Here is an 18,597-nt window from a genome sequence, read left to right as displayed (position 1 = left end):
CCCGATAGCGAGCAGAGGAAGCATAAAAGTCAGACAATCAAAGAACTGGTAAATAGTCTATGCTCAAATGGAGGGACATACACCTGAAGGATAGGCTGAAACAATGAAATCCATCAAGCTAGAGGCCATGCACATAAGAGTGATAGAATAGCCAACCAATTGTAAGCAATCGGCGTACAACAATCCCCTGTATGTTCTTGATAAGTCCTCAATATGTTTTTCATAATCAAACAGCTTGTGATTTCTTGTAGGCTCAACTAAAAAATGCCACGTTGAGAATTTGCAATGCTCTTAGAAGTTTGAACAAGAAAATATGGGTACATTCAACACTTTACCACACATAGATGATAACTTAGTAACATTTTGGGAAGGTGGGGGGTATTTTTGTGTGGGGGGGATGAGATTTGATCTTGCAGAAGCATATCGCCAAGTGGAACTAGAACCAGAATTGAAACACTACTGCTTTTTTGTCACCAGTTGGGACCCTCCAATTTCGAAGAATTCTGTTTGAATTGTTGCCAGCTGCTTTGCTATTTCAGAGTAACTTTCAAAGTCTTGGAGGGTATAAAATGAGTTGTTGCCTTACAAGATGATATTCTAGTGCCAAGAAGCAACACACCAGAATGTTCTACATATTAAAAGGGCAAACATTCCCAGAAAGAAGATTCCTTTTTGATTCCAGAATGTAGAATCCTTAAACATCTAGCACTGAAACAAGCAAGTAGATCACAACAAACAGTTCATAAGTACTGTCACATGCCACCAAAACTTCTGTGTTGGACAAACCAGCTATAAGAGGTTGCTAGATTTTTTTATTTTTGCATAGTCATCAATTACCGTATATCCCCAGTCTCCATTATCCATCTGCTCCAATGCCGAATTTATGTGAGTAGAAAAAGACTTAACGGGTGATGCATGCAGAGACACTGCTCCACCTGCAAAAGACAATAGTAACCGATTATAAACCAACAGCAAAAGCATGGCAGGAAGACCTTTAGCAAATGTGAAAAATAAGAAATGCACTCTAATGCTATTTATCACTTTACTTTGATTTTCCAACCATACAGCAGGTTCATATATGAATAAGAACCACAGCTTGCAGTTAGTTCTACCTATTCCTCAAACTTGTGCTGGATATTTGTCTCATCGATCTATTTGAATTATAAAACTTTTTTAGTGCTGAATATTTTAGTAAAAGTGCTATTGATGGAGCAAGATTTCGCACGTAGCGTGACTTGCTTGTACTCATGAACCTCGAATAACAATAATAGATTAATCCAATATGTATGTCTTACTAATTTTCCCCGATATTCTGACATTTGGGTGTCCTAGCGATGCTTGCTTATGTGTTTACTAAAACATAATAACGCTTGTCATTAACCCCTTTAAAGCTAGTAAACAAACCTCCCCAGTGCTGCGCTGTCCATTATCCGGTGCTGAACTGGACGTCCAACGGTCGTGCGCAGCACTGGGGAGGTAGTGCCCGTGACGACCGTTGGCCGACGGCAGCACTTAAGGGGTTAAAATGGCCGCTGCTTCGCGGGAGTTTAGTCTGCGCATGCGTTGGTCACACTCACGTGACGTACTCGCAGTTCTTGGGGGAAATGTTTGCTCATGCGCAATACAGCTAAAATGGCCGCTTTGTTTCTCATATGCTCCGTGCTTGCAAAGCTGCTTTCGCGAAGTTGTTTGTTCCGCACTTACCCTAATGCTATAGTTATTATAAAGTAAGGGGTATAGAGTAGCTATTCATGGTATACAGTGTATTCATTTTTTTCTGTATTTCTAAATTGTTTTCGCTTACTTTTCATGTATCATATTATTTGGGGCCCGAGGAACACTCGTGATTCCATATTGAACAGCCTTTCTGCGCATGACCGCCTTCTGCCAGTGACATTGAAACGGTGCCAATCCGAAGTCTCAGCCAAGATGTGCCTGGGAAGATGTATCTTCGCCTAGCAGAAGAAGCTGAACTGTTCTCAATGTATCATAATTCATAGATGGTCTATTGTAATATAGAAACTTAGGTCATGGGAACCCCAAATTCAATAGGCGGTCCCTGAGTATGCAAATGTGGTATTGTAGAAGTTTGTCCTGGTTGGTGTGTTAACCTATCCTACTTGAGGACCAATCGAAATTGGGGATTCTGACACTTGCAACATTTGGGGGGGGGGGGGTACACTGACCCGAAAACAGTATAACTAGCCTAGGTTTAGCTAGAGAAATTGTCCGAATAGCTGACCTGTCACTGACCCAACGCACTCAATAGGTGACTGATACAGACTGCTGCGGAGCACTCTGTCCGTAATTTCCAGAGACCCAAGCGGGGTTTTGGAAACCTTAAGTGCTGGCGGAGCACTTTGCTGGGGAATTCGATAACCCAATCGGGGTTCTGACTGATAGCTGCAGAGAGGGTGGAGCGCAGGCGTTGCTTCCGAACTGCGGGTGCTGGTCTTACCTTGGTGGTCCTGTCCTGATCCTAATCTGGTTTTCCTGTCCTGCCCTGGGGTGTCCCTTCTGCACCTGCTGGCCTACTGGCGACTGCCCTTCCTTGGGGTTCCTCCTGTCCTTAACTGACCCGTCGCCAGGGTTGGTCTTCACACCGTTCTAGGTAAATATAATTCTAAGGGAACCTGTCCGTTTGCATTCTCCATTTCTTGCTTTAAATAGAATCGTACTTGCATATTGTTCCTTTTTCTTACCCTCCCGTTGCTGACAAATGTTAAAGTCCTACATTGTAGTTGTTATACTAGCATGTTCCAATTTTTCCCCATCCTATAAGCACTATTCTAAGTACTACTCAAACAATATATAGATGTTCCTTTTCGTTACCCATCCTTTACTCGATTCAAGCAATTGCACTGTTTTATTAGTATGGTCTATTCTTACTTTACCTATAGTTCCTCTTCATGGGGAAATATTTCACTGTGAAATTCTAGTATGTTCCTTATTTTTCCCGTCCTTTAGACAACATACTGAGTCTAAACTCTGAAACCTATATTAGCATGTTCCCTGTTTTTACCTTCCTTTATACTTATAAATGGTTGGTTTCCTTTACTTCCTTTATGGGTACGTGCTCTTTGTAATTTTGGTTATTGATTGCTTACTTATTGTAAATCTAATGCTTACGGAATCTGATGAAATTTAGATAAAGGTTTTAAAACTTCTCGTGTCTCTGGTTATTATATGAGTGCAAATAGAGTAAATAGTATTGTTGTATTTTGGTGTCTGCCTTTCATTTACAGCTAGCTCCCTGATCCATTGTGATCATAGGTACCCGTAACGGTGGATTGGTAAGTCGGGTACAGTAGGAATAAATAGGAAGGAACAAGGGATACTGGTAGTAGAGTGTAAGGTTAATAAATATGGTAAATTGAAATATATGGGCCCGATACGTATGTGGTAAAATTGTTGGTCGGGTGACCTGCGCGCTCTATCAGTATTTTTCTGGTAGCAGAGCTATGGTTAGGGACTAGTTAATGTTAGATAGGACTAGTTAAGATAGGTTATTTGCTGCTAACTGTGAACATTTTATTGCTGCTAGAAGCATCGATCGATCAAATGTTTATTGCTTTGAAAAATTATGAAATGTTTTAAATTGTTTTTCTTGCTGTTATATTGATAAATGTACTAATATCACTCGTTAGTAAATTGTTATATATTTGTCTGGATTCCCCGGGGAGTTGAATAGCGAGTGGTGAGGAGAATCCACTTCGCTCTGAGGTCAGTGGCTCGAGGAAAATTAGTGCATGGTTAGGCAGAACTGGAAGCGCTAATTAGGGTTTCTGTATGAATAGTTGAAAAAATGATAGCAACGAGTTCGCTAATGAAACTTCAGTTGTGATATAACCTAGTAAGGGTCACACGAGAAAGGAGTAGTAGGTTCATCGGAGCTTGGGTGATAGCAAAAGGGTTCGCTAGTGAAACTTTAGACTTAGTATATATCCCCGACAGAGTGGATGAGTCAAAGAAGTAGCAGGTTCTCTAATGCTTGAGTGAAGGGTAGGCAGAACAGATCTATCCGTAGTGTATGAAAAGTAGACAGAAGAAGTTTACTTGCAGTGAAACAAATCTTTCCTTTCTAGACACTCGAGTACAGTGGCGAATGTGTTATGTTGTAAATTAACTAAAGCACTTGCACTTTAAGAGGGAAAGAAAGTTTCCGTTACCTTGTGAAGGAGGGAGTCAGTTGCGGAGCTGCTCTGACGTCACTCTGTGCCGCGCTGGGATTGGTAGAGACAGCGGGTGTGTAGCGGAGCTGGTATTGTAAAGGAAGGGTGAGCGCCGAAGCGTGAGAACTTGTCTCGCGAAAAGGCCGCACACCCATTGGTCAGAGAATTTTTGCAACCACTGCGTTGATTGGTTGCTGAGGAAGAAAAAAAATAAATAACAGACGCAATTGGATTGGAAGTGACTTGTAAACAAAGTTGCTTGCGGGAAAGTATATGTGGCATATAACTAACCCGGAGACTAGACCTGATCCAAAATATTTGGGGTTTGGAAAAGAAAAGTGGAAAGGTCGTAGATACGACATTATGTACGGAAACAAGAGGAAGATGACCTTAGTAAACAAGGTGAAGAATTATTTCAAAAAGGATAAGCCGATCAAAACTAGAGAAGGTGTTGTCATTCCACCACCTAACACTCCCGCTTCATTCATGATGTTTGATAACGGGTACCACTCGTGTGTATGGTTGGAGAATTGGGTGGAATACACTAAAAATGACAGAATTTTGGCATTTCTGTTAGAAGGTACGTTTAATGGGAGGATTCTGTTCAATTTGAGAACCAGAATGAACGATTTACATCCCAGACCCATATTGACACAGTACGAAGCCCTAGAGGAATGGGAGATAGAGGCTTTTGAGAGGGACAAACTCCGAATGGATAAAGGGTTAACCAAATGGTATCCTAAAGTGATACCCAAAACTAGGGAGAAAAGAATGAAAGAGTGGAGGCAGAATATGATAGTAGAAGGATTGTACCCTATGATGGCCCTAGGAGACCCGGTGGGAGGGAAAAAGACAGAAAAAACCAAACATTGGGTAACCAGTGGAGATTCGGATGACGATTATTTGGAGGATTTGTTCATGAAGAATCCACCTCCTTATAATGAAGGACCCAGATCCTCAAGTGTAGGGGATGCTTGCTTGAGACCTCCTTACCAGGAGGGATCTAGACCAGTAAATGTAAGAGACGACTGTCAAATACCTCCTTATCAGGAGATGCCGAGACCTTTAAGCACAGGAAATCCATTCATGAAACCTAATTATGGTGAGGGACCAAGTATGACGCATCCAACCGCCCCAACTCTGACTCCGCAAATAGTACCTGAGATAAGCCTGGAAAGAATACTGCAGGAAAGAGAGCGAGAGACTATAGCCAATCAGAGAACAGAATTAATTCAGAAAATTTCCCAGTTAAACACAAGTCCTGAAGCCTTGACAATTCCAGTAACTATTGGACCAGTGGTTCCATTGTACGGGGACAAACAGGGGTGTGCAAAGACTCCAATTATTACTCCAGCTGTAGTACAGCCGAGAAAAGAGCCCTTAATTGTAGATGACCAAGAAAGTGAATGTGAGTCTGTAATTTCCCTAATGGATTTACCGATAAGAGAACCAGAGAGGGGTTCCAGAAAGAAGAACACTCCTTTCAGTACAGGAGAAGTACATATAGAGTCAGCTTCCGGTACTAGAAGTGCTACCGTAGTGACTCCTGATGAAATTGAGAGATGGAGTCGAGAATTGGAGAAACAAAATCCCCAGACAAAACCCTTAGATATTTTCAAATTAAGACTACAATTGGAAGAACTAATGGCTGGAAATGTGGGGTTAGACAGACTAAATACCTTTTCGGAAGAAGAACTGCTGTTTATATGTAAGAGTATCACCCGTAATACCCGGGTGTTTCATGAGAAATTAATGGACACCGCGGCTAGTATGGGAATTGATATTGGGAAATCTAAATCATTGCAAAAACCCTATAGAGCAGAATTCTCGGATAAAGACTTAGAAAACATGAATGTGTCCGGGAAAAAGGTACAGATCAGGGAATTGTTAAACCTATTGCAGAAATGGGGAGAATTAGAAAAATGGAGAGCCAGGTGGGCAAAGAAAAAGGAGGAAATTAGATCAAAAGAGATGGCTTCAGAATATGTCCTAAAGGAGGCAGACAAAGCAGAAAAATTATATCCTATGCGAGAAGTGCCAGGTGGAAAATATGTACATGTTCCATGGTCCCGACAGGATATTGTGTCCTTTACCAATGATTTCCCAAAATTACGAGAGAAACCTGTGGATTGGTATAGGCAGGTAGAAAGGTTTGTGAAAGTACAAAAATGCCTGTGGAAAGATCTGGATGGGTTTTTCGATATCGTAGTTCCTGTAGATTTGTGGACAGAATGTAAAATTGCTGTTGATTGGCCTAATAAGGAATACCCGAGGGACCCTCTCACAGGGGCTCCTTCTGATAATGTAATGGCAAAATACAACCAGGTAATGTTGCATCTGAAGGGAAAAGTGCCTGCAAAGGAAACTGATTGGACCCGAATAGATAGAACTACCCAGGATAGAGATGAAACTGTGCATTCCTATTATGAACAACTGTTACAGGTGTTCAAAACTTACAGCGGCATAGACAACGTTGAGATGAAGGACATGACTCACTTCATTTACAGGTTTGTAAGGATGTTTAAGACCTGAAATTTGCCAATGGATCAAAGACAACAAAATCTGTTGGCAATCTCAGAAAATTGATGAAGTTTTAAGGTATGCAAAATACTGCGAAGATGAGATGGCTGACAAACGAAAGGCTTTAAAGGAAAAGGTCATGTGGGCACAAGTAAAACTAGCTGAACTGCAGGAAAAGCAGTTGAGTAAAATGAATAACAATACCCAAAATCAAGGTTCTGGGGGTGGAGGGAAGCCCAAAGTAAAAATGAGCCGAGAGGAGGCCAAAAAGAAGTTCCCCTGTCACGGGTGCGGACAGATAGGGCACTGGAGAGACGAGTGTCCATACGCACAAAATGATAACTCCCAAATTAATGATTTAAATCCACAGACGCAGAATGAAAAGCCAAGAAAGACCCAGCAACAGGTAAAACAGTCAGTTGCCCCGTGCACCTAGACCGAATTTTAAGGGAAAAGCACAGCAGGGTGAAGACATCGAGGTATGGGGAGGAAAGGAGGTTAGAAATGCAGCAACTTCACAATTTTTGTTGAATGATACTTTCCTCTGTGATGAACCTTACTGACGGTGCCTGAGGGGGGGGTACAAGGAGTGCGTACTTGGCGCCTCCTTGCCGGTAGACTAGTCAGGGCCATACATTGAAGGAAAGGTTGAAGGAAATGATGTCACCTTTCTGTTGGACACTGGGGCTACCCGTTCTACTGTAAGAACAGTAGACGTTCCAAACCTACCCCTCTCGGGAGAAGCGATCCAAGTAGTGGGTGTATCTAATCAAGTGATTAGTACCCCAGTTACTGAGCCCATGGAGATTACATTTGCGAATTTCAAGGAAATGCATAGATTTGTTGTCTGTGATTCCAGTCCTGTAAATCTATTGTTACGTGATTTGTTGTGTAAAATGAACTGTACCATCTTTTGCACACCAAAGGGCGTCGAAATACAAACCCCAGGCGAAGATGGAATATACAAATTAATGCTAATAAGGCCTGACTCAGAAATTAAAAGACTAACAATACAAGACTTACCTGAAGAACTTCAAAAGACAGTGAAGCCAGAAGTATGGGACTTTACTGGAAAAGATGTAGGATTAATGGCAAACGTAGACCCAATTAAAATAGCCATAAAGGGAGATGCAGTTTACCCAAATACTAAACAATACAAAATGAGTGCAGAAGTGAAGGCAGGAATTGCCATTGAAATAAAAAGATTGCTAGAAGCAAACATCATACAAGAAGTGTTGAGTAGTCCTTGTAACTCGCCCATAATCGGAATCAAGAAACCTAGTGGGAAGTACAGAGTAGTGCAGGACCTGCGCAAGGTAAATAAAATTGTTGTTCCTTGCTGTCCTATTGTTCCGAACCCAGCAGTGATTTTGTATCAAATTCCATGGAATGCTGAGTGGTTCACCGTAATTGATTTATGTCACGCATTCTTTTCGATCCCATTGCATCCAGACAGCAAATTTCTATTCTCATTTGATTTCGACAGTCACGTGTTCGTTTGGAATCGCGTTCCTCAGGGGTATACAGAAAGCCCCTCAATCTTTAATCAGATTCTGAAAACCTCTTGGTGGCGTCTAAAAGTCAGAAAGACTGTGTCATTGACACCATTGCCTTACTGAACCACTTAGGGGAAGGAGGACACAAAGTATCACCTGACAAAACTACAGTTCTGTACCACTTCAGTAAAATATCTGGGGCACCAGATAGAGAAGGGTATCAGGAAAGTTACTTCAGAAAGAATTAGAATAATTCGAAACATGCAATTACCCAATACTCAGAAAAAAATCAGAATGTTTCTTGGAGTTGTAGGATACTGCAGACAATGGATTGTGGGATTTGCAGTCCTAGCAAAGCCTTTGATAGAGATGACAAGGAAAGGAGCAAAGGACCCAGTAGAATGGGATGAAGAAAGCATGAAAGCATTTACTAAATTACGAGAATGTCTATGTACAGCCCCCACATTAGGAATGCCTGATTATTCGAAAGAATTTGCACTATTTTGTGATACACGAGACAATTGTGCACTGTCAGTCCTAACCCAAGAGCATGGTTTGACTAGACGTCCAGTAGCATACTTCTCTGCTACTTTGGATCCAGTGGCTGCTGGATTGCCTGGATGTCTGAAAGCGGTAGCTGCAACTTGCATGAGTCTTGAACAGAGCGAATCCATCATTATGGGACATCCTGTAACTGTGTATGTTCCACATGCAGTTGTAATCTTACTGACCAGAACTAAAACCCAGTATCTCACACCTAGTCGGCTGACTAAATATGAGAGGATTCTTGTGGGTGCGGCAAATGTAATCATTACTCGGTGTAACATATTGAATCCAGCTACCCTATTACCAGATTCACTGATTGCAGAAGCAAATGGAGAGGTCGAGCATGACTGCATTGACCTGACTGAGTTTAGTACCAAACCACGTCCAGATATCAAGGAAATGCCCCTGCCTGTAGAAGATTACGAGCTGTTTGTAGATGGCTCATGTCTGAGACATGAGAATGGAGGCTTAAGTGCTGCCTATGCTGTAGTCACAGTATCCCATGCTGTAGAAGCATCCTATCTATTTGGAGTAAAGTCTGCACAAGTAGCCGAATTGGTTGCACTGGCAAGAGCCTGTAAAGTTGGGAAAAATAAAAGAGTAACCATATATACTGACAGTCAGTATGGTTACGGGGTTGTGCATGACTTCGGCCAATTATGGCTGCAAAGGGAGTTGCTGACTTCTTCAGGTACTCCTATCCGAAATGGAAAAGTGGTACAGGAATTACTGGAAGCAATCCAGTTACCAAAAGAATTGGCAGTGGTCAAGTGTGCTGCTCACAAATCTGGCGATGACAATGTGACAGCAGGTAATCGATATGCTGACCAACTGGCCCAACATTGTGCAAGACATCAAATGTCAGTCAACATCAAATTGGGGGGAAATGGAAACAGCTGCCAACTTATGGTGTTTGAGAATGTGCCAACATGGGAGGAACTGAGAGATTTACAGAATGCAGCAGGACCAAAGGAAAGGAGAAGATGCAGAAAGTTTGGTTGTCAACAGAGGAACGAGGATGGTGTCATGGTTTGCTCTGATGGTATGCCTGTGTTGCCTGACAGCTTGCTTGCTCCTATGGCCCCGTTAATACATGGAGATGCACACATTGGTAGGGATGCCATGGTTCGTGTCTTCAAGCAGACATGGTTCAATTCGAAATTCAGGAAGATAGCAGAAAGACTCTGCCAGAGGTGCTTGACATGTCAGCAATACAATGCTGGGAAGAAAACAGTAGTTTCCCTGGGGAAAATTGGGAAAGCAGAAGGTCCTTTTATAAGGTTACAAATTGACTTTATCCAGTTACCCCTTTGTAAAGGAATGAGGTACGTCCTTGTCATTGTTTGCCTGTTTTCAAAATGGGTAGAGGCTTACCCAGCCAAGAAGAATGATGCCATCACTGTAGCTAAGTTGTTATTACGAGAACTAATACCTAGGTACGGGGTTCCAGTCACAATTAAATCAGACAGAGGTGGGCATTTTCAGAATGAAATAATTGGTCAGATCTGTGAAGCATTCAAAATTACTCAAAAACTGCACTGTGCATATCGTCCATAGGCTTCTGGAGTGGTGGAACAACTAAATGGCACTATCAAGTCCAGACTAGGAAAGATGTGTGAATCTACTGGCATGAACTGGATAGAGGCTTTACCTCTTGTCCTGATGGGAATCAGAAGCATTCCAGACCGAGAAACAGGCCTGAGTCCCCATGAGATCCTGATGGGAAGAGTAATGCGACAAGCATGGGTACCAGGACACAAACTGATAAGCATTTCTGATGATTTGGTACTAGAGTACTGCAAGCAACTGGGTGACCAAGTGCGTTCTCTCTCTCACCAGATTGGGGAAGACGCAGTCGCCAGCCCAGCAACTCCAGTCCATAATCTGAATCCAGGTGATTGGGTGGTCCTAAAGAAACACACCCGTTCAAGTTGCCTTGCACCGAAGTGGGGAAAACCAAGACAAGTGATTCTGGTGACCACAACAGCGGTGAAGTGTGCCAGTGTGCCAAAGGGGATCCATGCCAGCCATACGAAAAAGGTAACCGAAGACGAAGAAACTGACGCTGAAGGTTGTCCAGCTGAGGGGTCTCCAGACGTTGGTCCTGAGGTAGCTGATGACGAACAACCGAGCACCAGTCAAGATGGATGGATACCTGTAATCGACCTGACATTTGATCCCATAAGATCCAGAAGCCAAACATACTCAGACAGAGAGTGGGATAGTGAGGAAGAGACAGGAATAGGAGGAGACAATCAGATTATCGAAATCCATGTCAAATCTGATGAGGAGAAAGATCATATAGGGACAGAACAGGTGATCGACACACCTCCAAGAACTCCTGAGATTGAAAAGGGACAGATAGAAATTAGGGCGAAAGTTCAAGCGGAAGAAAATCAAAGGTTCGAAGTGCTTGAACAGGATCAGATAGGATTAGACGAATGTGTTCAGGACACAGAAGTTGAAACATCTAAAAGTCAAATCCAGTCTACACCTGAACAAGGCCGGCTTAGCAACCAGGCAGAAGAAACTGAAATAAGACCTGGGACTAGTCAGATAGAAAGGGAGGAAACAGAAACAGAAGTGCCACAACAAAACGAAAATAAAAGAGCATTAGAAGAAAGCCAAACCACAGTGCCAGTTAAAAGATTCAAGAAAAAGAATAGCGAACCAAGGTACATCAAAAGACTGAGACTAAGACTAAAAACAGTAGAAGAAAAGATTGAGCAAAGAAAGCAAGGTTCCAGTAAAACAGAACGAACTGGTGAGAACTCCAAGCGAAGAAGTGACCGAATAAAAAGACTGAACGAAAAGTATCAGGGTCCTGAATGGACTTACCTGGCGTTGGAGAAATTTGAGGATCTTGAGATAAGTGACGAAAGTGATGAAGAATTGACTGTTGACCAGTCTGCCGAAGAAGAAGAACCAACCTGAAGTTCGTGCTGGAAAAAAAGGGTGTACCTTGCTGGGAGAATTGAGGCTGCCGCTAACTCCTGCAAGGAAATCTTTTCCATAGTGAGGGAATTTACAGCCCCTTGCTCGAATGTCGTCCACGATATGCCCCCTAAGTCTTGGGCGGCGGACCTTGCCAAGTTCTTTACGGACAAGATTAAGCTTATCCAGGATTCCCTTCACCTGGTGGCGCCTGCGGGTGCAACCTGGATAAGGGAGGACCTCCACCTTGCCGCCTCATCTGGCCCACTGTTGGCAGCTTTTCCTCCCCTGTCGGCCGCTGAGTCGTTAGGACTCTTGGGCGCTCTTAAATCTGGCTCGCCCCTGGACCCTTGTCCGGCAAAGTTTCTTGCGAGAATGGCGGAAGTCCTAAATCCTCTGGTCAACCCGCTGCTCAACCTTTCATTGAGCCAGGGCCTGGTCCCATTAGCCTGGAAGCAGGCTATGGTGATCCCCTTATTGAAAAAGCCTGGTCTTGATCCGGAGGCATTGGTCAATTATCGACCAATTTCACTCCTGCCTGCCTTGATGAAAATCTTGGAGAAGCACATTCAAATGGTGCTCTCCAATTTTTTGGAAGGGCATGAGCTCTTGCATCCGTCCCAGTCAGGCTTCCGCCCTAGTCTCAGTACAGAGACCGCACTTCTGGAGGTGTCTGAAGACATCAAAGGAGTTTTGGACTCCGGAGGCAGGGCCATGCTGGTCATGTTGGACCTGTCGGCATTTGACACCGTCCCCCATGAACGCCTGCTCTCGAGACTTTTCGAGATAGGCCTCAGGGGGGCGGTGCTCAGCTGGTTTTCTTCATTTCTAGCCGACCGCCGACAAACGGTCTGGACCACGCCGGATTCTGCTGTGATGCCGCCACTGGGTGTTGGGGTCCCTCAGGGCTCTATTTTGAGCCCGACCCTCTTTAACATCTTCATGACCCCTTTGGCGGCTCTGGCGGAGTCTTGCGGGGCCCGGATCGTGTCCTACGCTGACGACACTCAGCTCCTCTTCTCCTGTGAGAGGGGAGGAGATTTTAATGGGGAGAGCATCCGGGAGTGCCTTGGGGCTGTTTTCAGATGGTTTAATCTGGGTGGCCTCAAGTGCAACCCCGAGAAATCTGAGGTGCTCTTCTTTGGGTGTACGTCTGAGCCTGACTGGCATGACTGGTGGCCTATAGACATGTCTCCCCCTTCTGCTCCATCTGCAGTTGCCAAGAATCTGGGTGTCAAGATGGACAAGGGTCTGTCAATGAGAGCCCAGATTCTGGGAGTGACGGGCACCTGCTTTGGTCTCCTGAAGGTATTAAGAAAGTTTCTACCCCTGTTATCGGAAGATCACCGGAAACTGACTGTGCAGGCTCTGATCGGGTCCAGGTTGGACTATGCCAACGTCCTATACCTGGGCCTGCCGGAGTATCTGCTACAGCGCCTTCAGGTGACACAAAATGCGGCGGCGAGAGCCATTTATGGTCTTAATAGGCGAGCTAGGGCGTCATGCCTCTTGCAGGCCTTGCACTGGCTGCCTATTCGTAAGCGCATTATCTTTAAGACGCTGACTCTGACCTATAAGGCCCTACACTCTGGAGGTGCGAAGTACCTCCAAAGGAGAGTGTCCTTTTATCAACCGGCACGGGCACTTAGATCAGAGTCACAGTTTCTGGCAGTTGTACCGCGCATTCAAAAAGCCCGCATTGGGGGTCGCTCCTTTGGTCTGCGTGCCCCCCAGCTGTGGAATGCTCTGCCACTGACACTTCGTGGTGCCACGAGTTTACTGGCTTTCAGGAAAGGTCTTAAAACCTGGCTTTTTACTTTATAGGTTTCTTTTTCTGTTTATCACATCTTCGTTCTACTCTGTTGTCGTGTTGTGTTACCTATTGTAGGTCTCGCTGTGAAAGCGCCAGGATACTCTTTTTGAGTCGCTGTGCGCTATAAAAATAAAATGTAACATAGCATAACATAACATGTAACAAGTTGCCCAGTGTAAGCAACTTGTGCAAAGTTACAAAGAGGGGTTGGAAAGCTTCTTTTGAGAGAAAATGTCTGATTCAAATGTGAATGAAAGACCGAGACGAAGTTGTTGTAAAACATGCTGCCAAGTATGTTTATGTAGTGTAGCAATAGTACTGATCCTTTGGATAGGACTAACAGTAACCCTTCCTTCTATGATAAGTAAGAACCCAAGTTTGTACCCAAATAATAATTTACCTGACGACACTGTAGAATCACACACTAGAATTACACCACGAAGAGTAGACACTTTGGACAAACCACTTAGCCTGAAACGGAGACAGTTAGATTTAGAAGCACCAGATGAGGAAGTATTACACTTTAATAAGATTAAGAACAAGACTCATTTAAACGTTTTCGCAAACCTGTTATTGCATTATGTAGAAACTGTGGAAATAGACGACTTATGTCTGCATGAAGCTGCCTACTTCTGTAGCTGAAGGCGTGACTTACCATCACTTGCCCTTAACCTATGGAATTTCCTGTAGTGTACTAACTAGCTTATTTTACAAAAGAGGACCTTTACAGTATTACTATTCAAACTCTGACGTAACATTTTCTGAACTTCCTGTTCGAAGAAACCTGAATCCTGTACATACGACTAGAGATGTAGCTAAATTCATGAGTGATTATTTTCTAACTGTAGGAAAAATTAATATAGATGATGCACATAAAAATAACTTGACCTGTTCTTTACATGAAAAGGAAAAATAATTCCTGGACATGGTAGAGAAGAGAAAAGAGAGTTTCCAAAAGAAGGCCAAAGACAAGAACCACAAGGTTCCTAAATGGGCAGAAAGTATAGGGAGCACCTCAAATGGTGGAGGAAATGCTGCTATGCTCCTGGATTTCGAAAAGAAGGGGAAGCTGTGTCTTAAAAGGGAAAAGACTAGTTATTATAACAATGTTTTCATTGGTTCCAGTGAATGCGAACATAATTACAAGGTAATTGGAGGTTGGGGTTTCAAAGATGGGACAGAGCCTGTGTTTCCTGGAATTTATTTTATTTGTGGGAACAAGGCTTACTTCAAATTTCCCGACCATTGGTACGGGAGTTGCTATTTTGGTATTGTCTTCCCAAAGATATACCATGTGGGGAAAATCACTGGAAGCACTGAAGAAACTAACCAATTAGTACGCAATAAAAGAGAAACTGCTGGAGAGATTGTAGGAGATATTTTTAGCGCAATAATACCTGCAGTGGGAGTGGTTCTGAACGCAAACAAAATTTGCAAATTGTCAACAGTAGTAGATCCGTTATCTACCGACACTGCTGGAGGTTTCTTGATGGTCAATACCGAAATGGTTGCGATCAGATCAATGGTTTTACAAAACAGACTTGCTCTTGATACTCTATTAGCAAAAGAGGGCGGAGTCTGCAGAATGTTGAAAGCGCAACTTTGTTGCACTTACATACCTGATAAAAGCGTGGGAATCCAAAGGTATGTAAGGAACATTACAAATTTGGCAAAGGAACTCAAACCACTGGAGGTTGACAGTGTCTGGAAGAGACTTACTGATGGTCTCTCCGCTGTAGGTCATTGGTTTGCAGAGTTAGGTAGAGGTTTATTGTTTAAAGTACTGATGCCAATTTCAGGAATAGGTTTTATCATATTCCTCATATTTGTCTGTTGCAAATGTCGCAAACACCAAAAGAAATATACTGTGAACAAAAGAGGCGTGAAACGGAATGTGGATGAACTTGAATTAGAGGAACTGAATAATCAGATTTATAAAAGGGTGAAGAATTCTCACCCTAACAAAGAAACGAAAGAGAAGTTGAATCAAATGTTGGAAGAGATTGAAATGGGCAAATTGTAAAAAGTTGGCATCTGATTCTATTGTCTTGTGATGATAGTAAATATCATCAAAGAGGGGATTGATGGAGCAAGAATTTGCACGTAGCGCAACTTGCTTGTACTCATGAACCTCGAATAACAATAATAGATTAATCCAATATGTATGTCTTACTAATTTTCCCCGATATTCTGACATTTGGGTGTCCTAGCGATGCTTGCTTATGTGTTTACTAAAACATAATAACGCTTGTCATTAAAATGGCCGCTGCTTCGCGGGAGTTTAGTCTGCGCATGCGTTGGTCACACTCACGTGACGTGACGTACTCGCAGTTCTGGTGGGAAATGTTTGCTCATGCGCAATATAGCTAAAATGGCCGCTTTGTTTCTCATATGCTCCGTGCTTGCAAAGCTGCTTTCGCAAAGTTGTTTGTTCCGCACTTACTTTATAATAACTATAGCATTAGGGTAAGGGGTATAGAGTAGCTATTCATGGTACACAGTGTATTCATTTTTTTCTGTATTTCTAAATTGTTTTCGCTTACTTTTCATGTATCGTATTATTTGGGGCCCGAGGAACACTCGTGATTCCATATTGAACAGCCTTTCTGCGCATGACCGTCTTCTGCCAGTGACATTGAAACGGTGCCAATCCGAAGTCCCAGCCAAGATGTGCCTGGGAAGATGCACCTTCGCCTAGCAGAAGAAGCTGAACTGTTCTCAATGTATCATAATTCATAGATGCTCTATTGTAATATAGAAACTTAGGTCATGGGAACCCCAAATTCAATAGGCGGTCCCAGAGTATGCAAATGTGGTATTGTAGAAGTTTGTCCTGGTTGGTGTGTGTCAGAGGGTCGGTGACTGCCGTCCAATAACGGACTTCTCATCCCCAATGCAGGACTGGGCTGGCCCCTTTAATTCGTGTCTCGCCTACGAGGCTGCCTGCCCCGCCCCTGTGACGGGGGCCACGGTGCTCCAATCAGTGACGACTGCTCGTCATAGAAGGGCGGACCAGGAAGACGCGGAGGAGCTGCTATGGAGGACGACTACAGCTACGGAGGTGAGAGAGGACGACGCGGGTGTTGCCGAGGGAGAGGACGACGAAAGCCCTGAGGCGGCGCCGAGAAGAAGGTCGGAGAACCTGCCCCACCACGAGGAACCGGAGGACAACCCTGTGGAAGGACCAACGCGAGGAAGGGAGCCGGAGAAGCCAGGAGGCCACCGACACCGACTACCGCCCAGCCACGCGCAGGAGGACGCGTGGCTATCACAGGTGCGTGACCGCTTGCGTAACCTGTTCAGCTTCAAGCGGGGAGGGACCGGGTAGGAAGGAGTCGGGTAGACCGTAGAGGACCTGTAAAACACTGCACTCTCGGGTCGCTCATAGCCTTGGTGGTGGTCTCTTTGTACGCACAAAACGTACTCCCTCACTACCCATCCCTGATTCCCATGTTTATAAGAGCTGTGCACTAACAGCCACGTTTCTTTCTTTTTAGGTCGAGCAGACGTACTCTCAATGCGTGAGCATTGAGAGTGTCTGCTACAGACCTAATGTGACCCGTATTCAGGAGAGTGGACACGACTCAGACGCGCGCTTTTGCAGTCTCAGTTTTGACCGCGGGAGCGCGCGTCTGAGCCGCGCTTGCGCAGAGTAACTCACAGCCAGCCCCCACCCCTCTGCATGCACGCATACACACAGGCGGGCGCTCACACACACACGCTGCCGCCCCCCACCCACCCCTCTGCATACACACAGACACGCAAGCACGGAGCCCCACTCACCGGACACATCCAGCCCCCACCCCTCTGCATGCACGCACGCACACACAGGCGCGCGCGCGTACACACACACATACACACGCTGCAGCCCCACTCACCGGGACTTCTACTCCGCAGGACTCTTCCGACGTCAACGGGCACAGGGACACCGGCACTCCGCTCCTTGGCTTCCCGGGCGGACGCCGGCTGCACGCAGGGCTCTCCTCTCTCTGCACCGGAGCCATGCGCCAGCCACTGCAGCCTGCCTCCTGGGAAGCTCCGGTCGCGTGTCCGGCCCCGCCCCCGTCCCAACAAAGGTTGCCTGGCTTCCTGTTGAAGCCGGGCTGCTGCGGTGAGTTTGCGTTTTAACCCTTTCCTGTCTGTAGACACATCACCCTGGGCACCGCGTCAGCACATAGGACTTCGATATGTGTAAAAGTTGTGTTTTATTTTATTCGCCCGCTTTTCTGTGCTGACACTTCCTTGTTATTTTACTGTAAAAGGCATACTGTGCAGTGGCTATTGACCTTGCATGATTCTGGGATGCAACTATGATGCTCTCTTCTGGCAGTCAGAATTAGTTTCTTTTGTTCACAGGTCAGTACAGCAGTCAAGAAAAATAAAATGCATTATGTTTAATTATAGCCACTCCTAAATAAAATCGCTAAGGCTCGCATTTCGAGTAGCAAAAGCAGTTACCATTACTGCCGTGATTCTGATCGCCAGGAACGCCGTGTATGTTTAGTTTTTTTTTCCCTCTTAACCTGGAGAGTAATCTCTAAGTTAAAGTCTGTAAAGTCTGTAGGAGAATTTGGGGATGTGATAAGGGACTAACGAGCCTCGAGAGAATCACATTGAAATATCTTTAGTAGTTTGCATACTAATGTTCAGGCATAATAAAGCAAAACCGGAAACTGCTCGAAGACCTTCAGCAGTAGCTTATGCATGCTAATAACAAATGCCCCATACAGCTGCCACAAGCACACAGTCCATGAGCGTCCAAGTGATACTTGATGAAAAATGTCTTAACAGGTAATGGGGGAGCTGTTTAGCCAAAGTCCTTATTTGCTGGATTCATTGTCCGATGGTAATTTTAATTGGAAGCCATGGAATGTAATCCAGCCCTACAACTCACTGACTCTCCCTCCCACTCACTGACTCTCCCACCCACTCACTGACTCTCCCACCCACTCACTGACTCTCCCACCCACTCACTGACTCTCCCACCCACTCACTGACTCTCCCACCCACTCACTGACTCTCCCACCTACTCACTGACTCTCCCACCCACTCACTGACTCTCCCACCCACTCACTCTCCCACCCACTCACTGACTCTCCCACCCACTCACTGACTC

The 18,597-nt window shown here is 44.5% G+C and overlaps 1 protein-coding gene across 3 annotated transcripts in view; it reads right to left on the bottom strand.

Moving 5' to 3' along the window:
* Window positions 1–18,597, bottom strand: part of KCTD6 (potassium channel tetramerization domain containing 6) — a 41,399-nt gene that overhangs the window by 7,479 nt on the left and 15,323 nt on the right. For 2 of the 3 annotated variants that reach the window (XM_078661502.1, XM_078661501.1), the window contains exon 2: window positions 838–935. The exons of the other annotated variant lie outside the window; for it this stretch is intronic. In XM_078661502.1, coding sequence (XP_078517628.1) covers window positions 838–864 — 27 coding nt within the window. In that variant the 5' untranslated portion in view covers window positions 865–935. The remainder of the gene's footprint in view (window positions 1–837; window positions 936–18,597) is intronic. 3 annotated transcript variants of the gene reach the window in all.

The sequence above is a fragment of the Lissotriton helveticus genome, chromosome 9 (genome assembly GCF_964261635.1).
Source record: "Lissotriton helveticus chromosome 9, aLisHel1.1, whole genome shotgun sequence".
NCBI classification, from domain to species: domain Eukaryota; kingdom Metazoa; phylum Chordata; class Amphibia; order Caudata; family Salamandridae; genus Lissotriton; species Lissotriton helveticus.
Note: the sequence above shows the minus strand (reverse complement) of the source record. Positions and strands in the feature narration are given on the sequence as shown.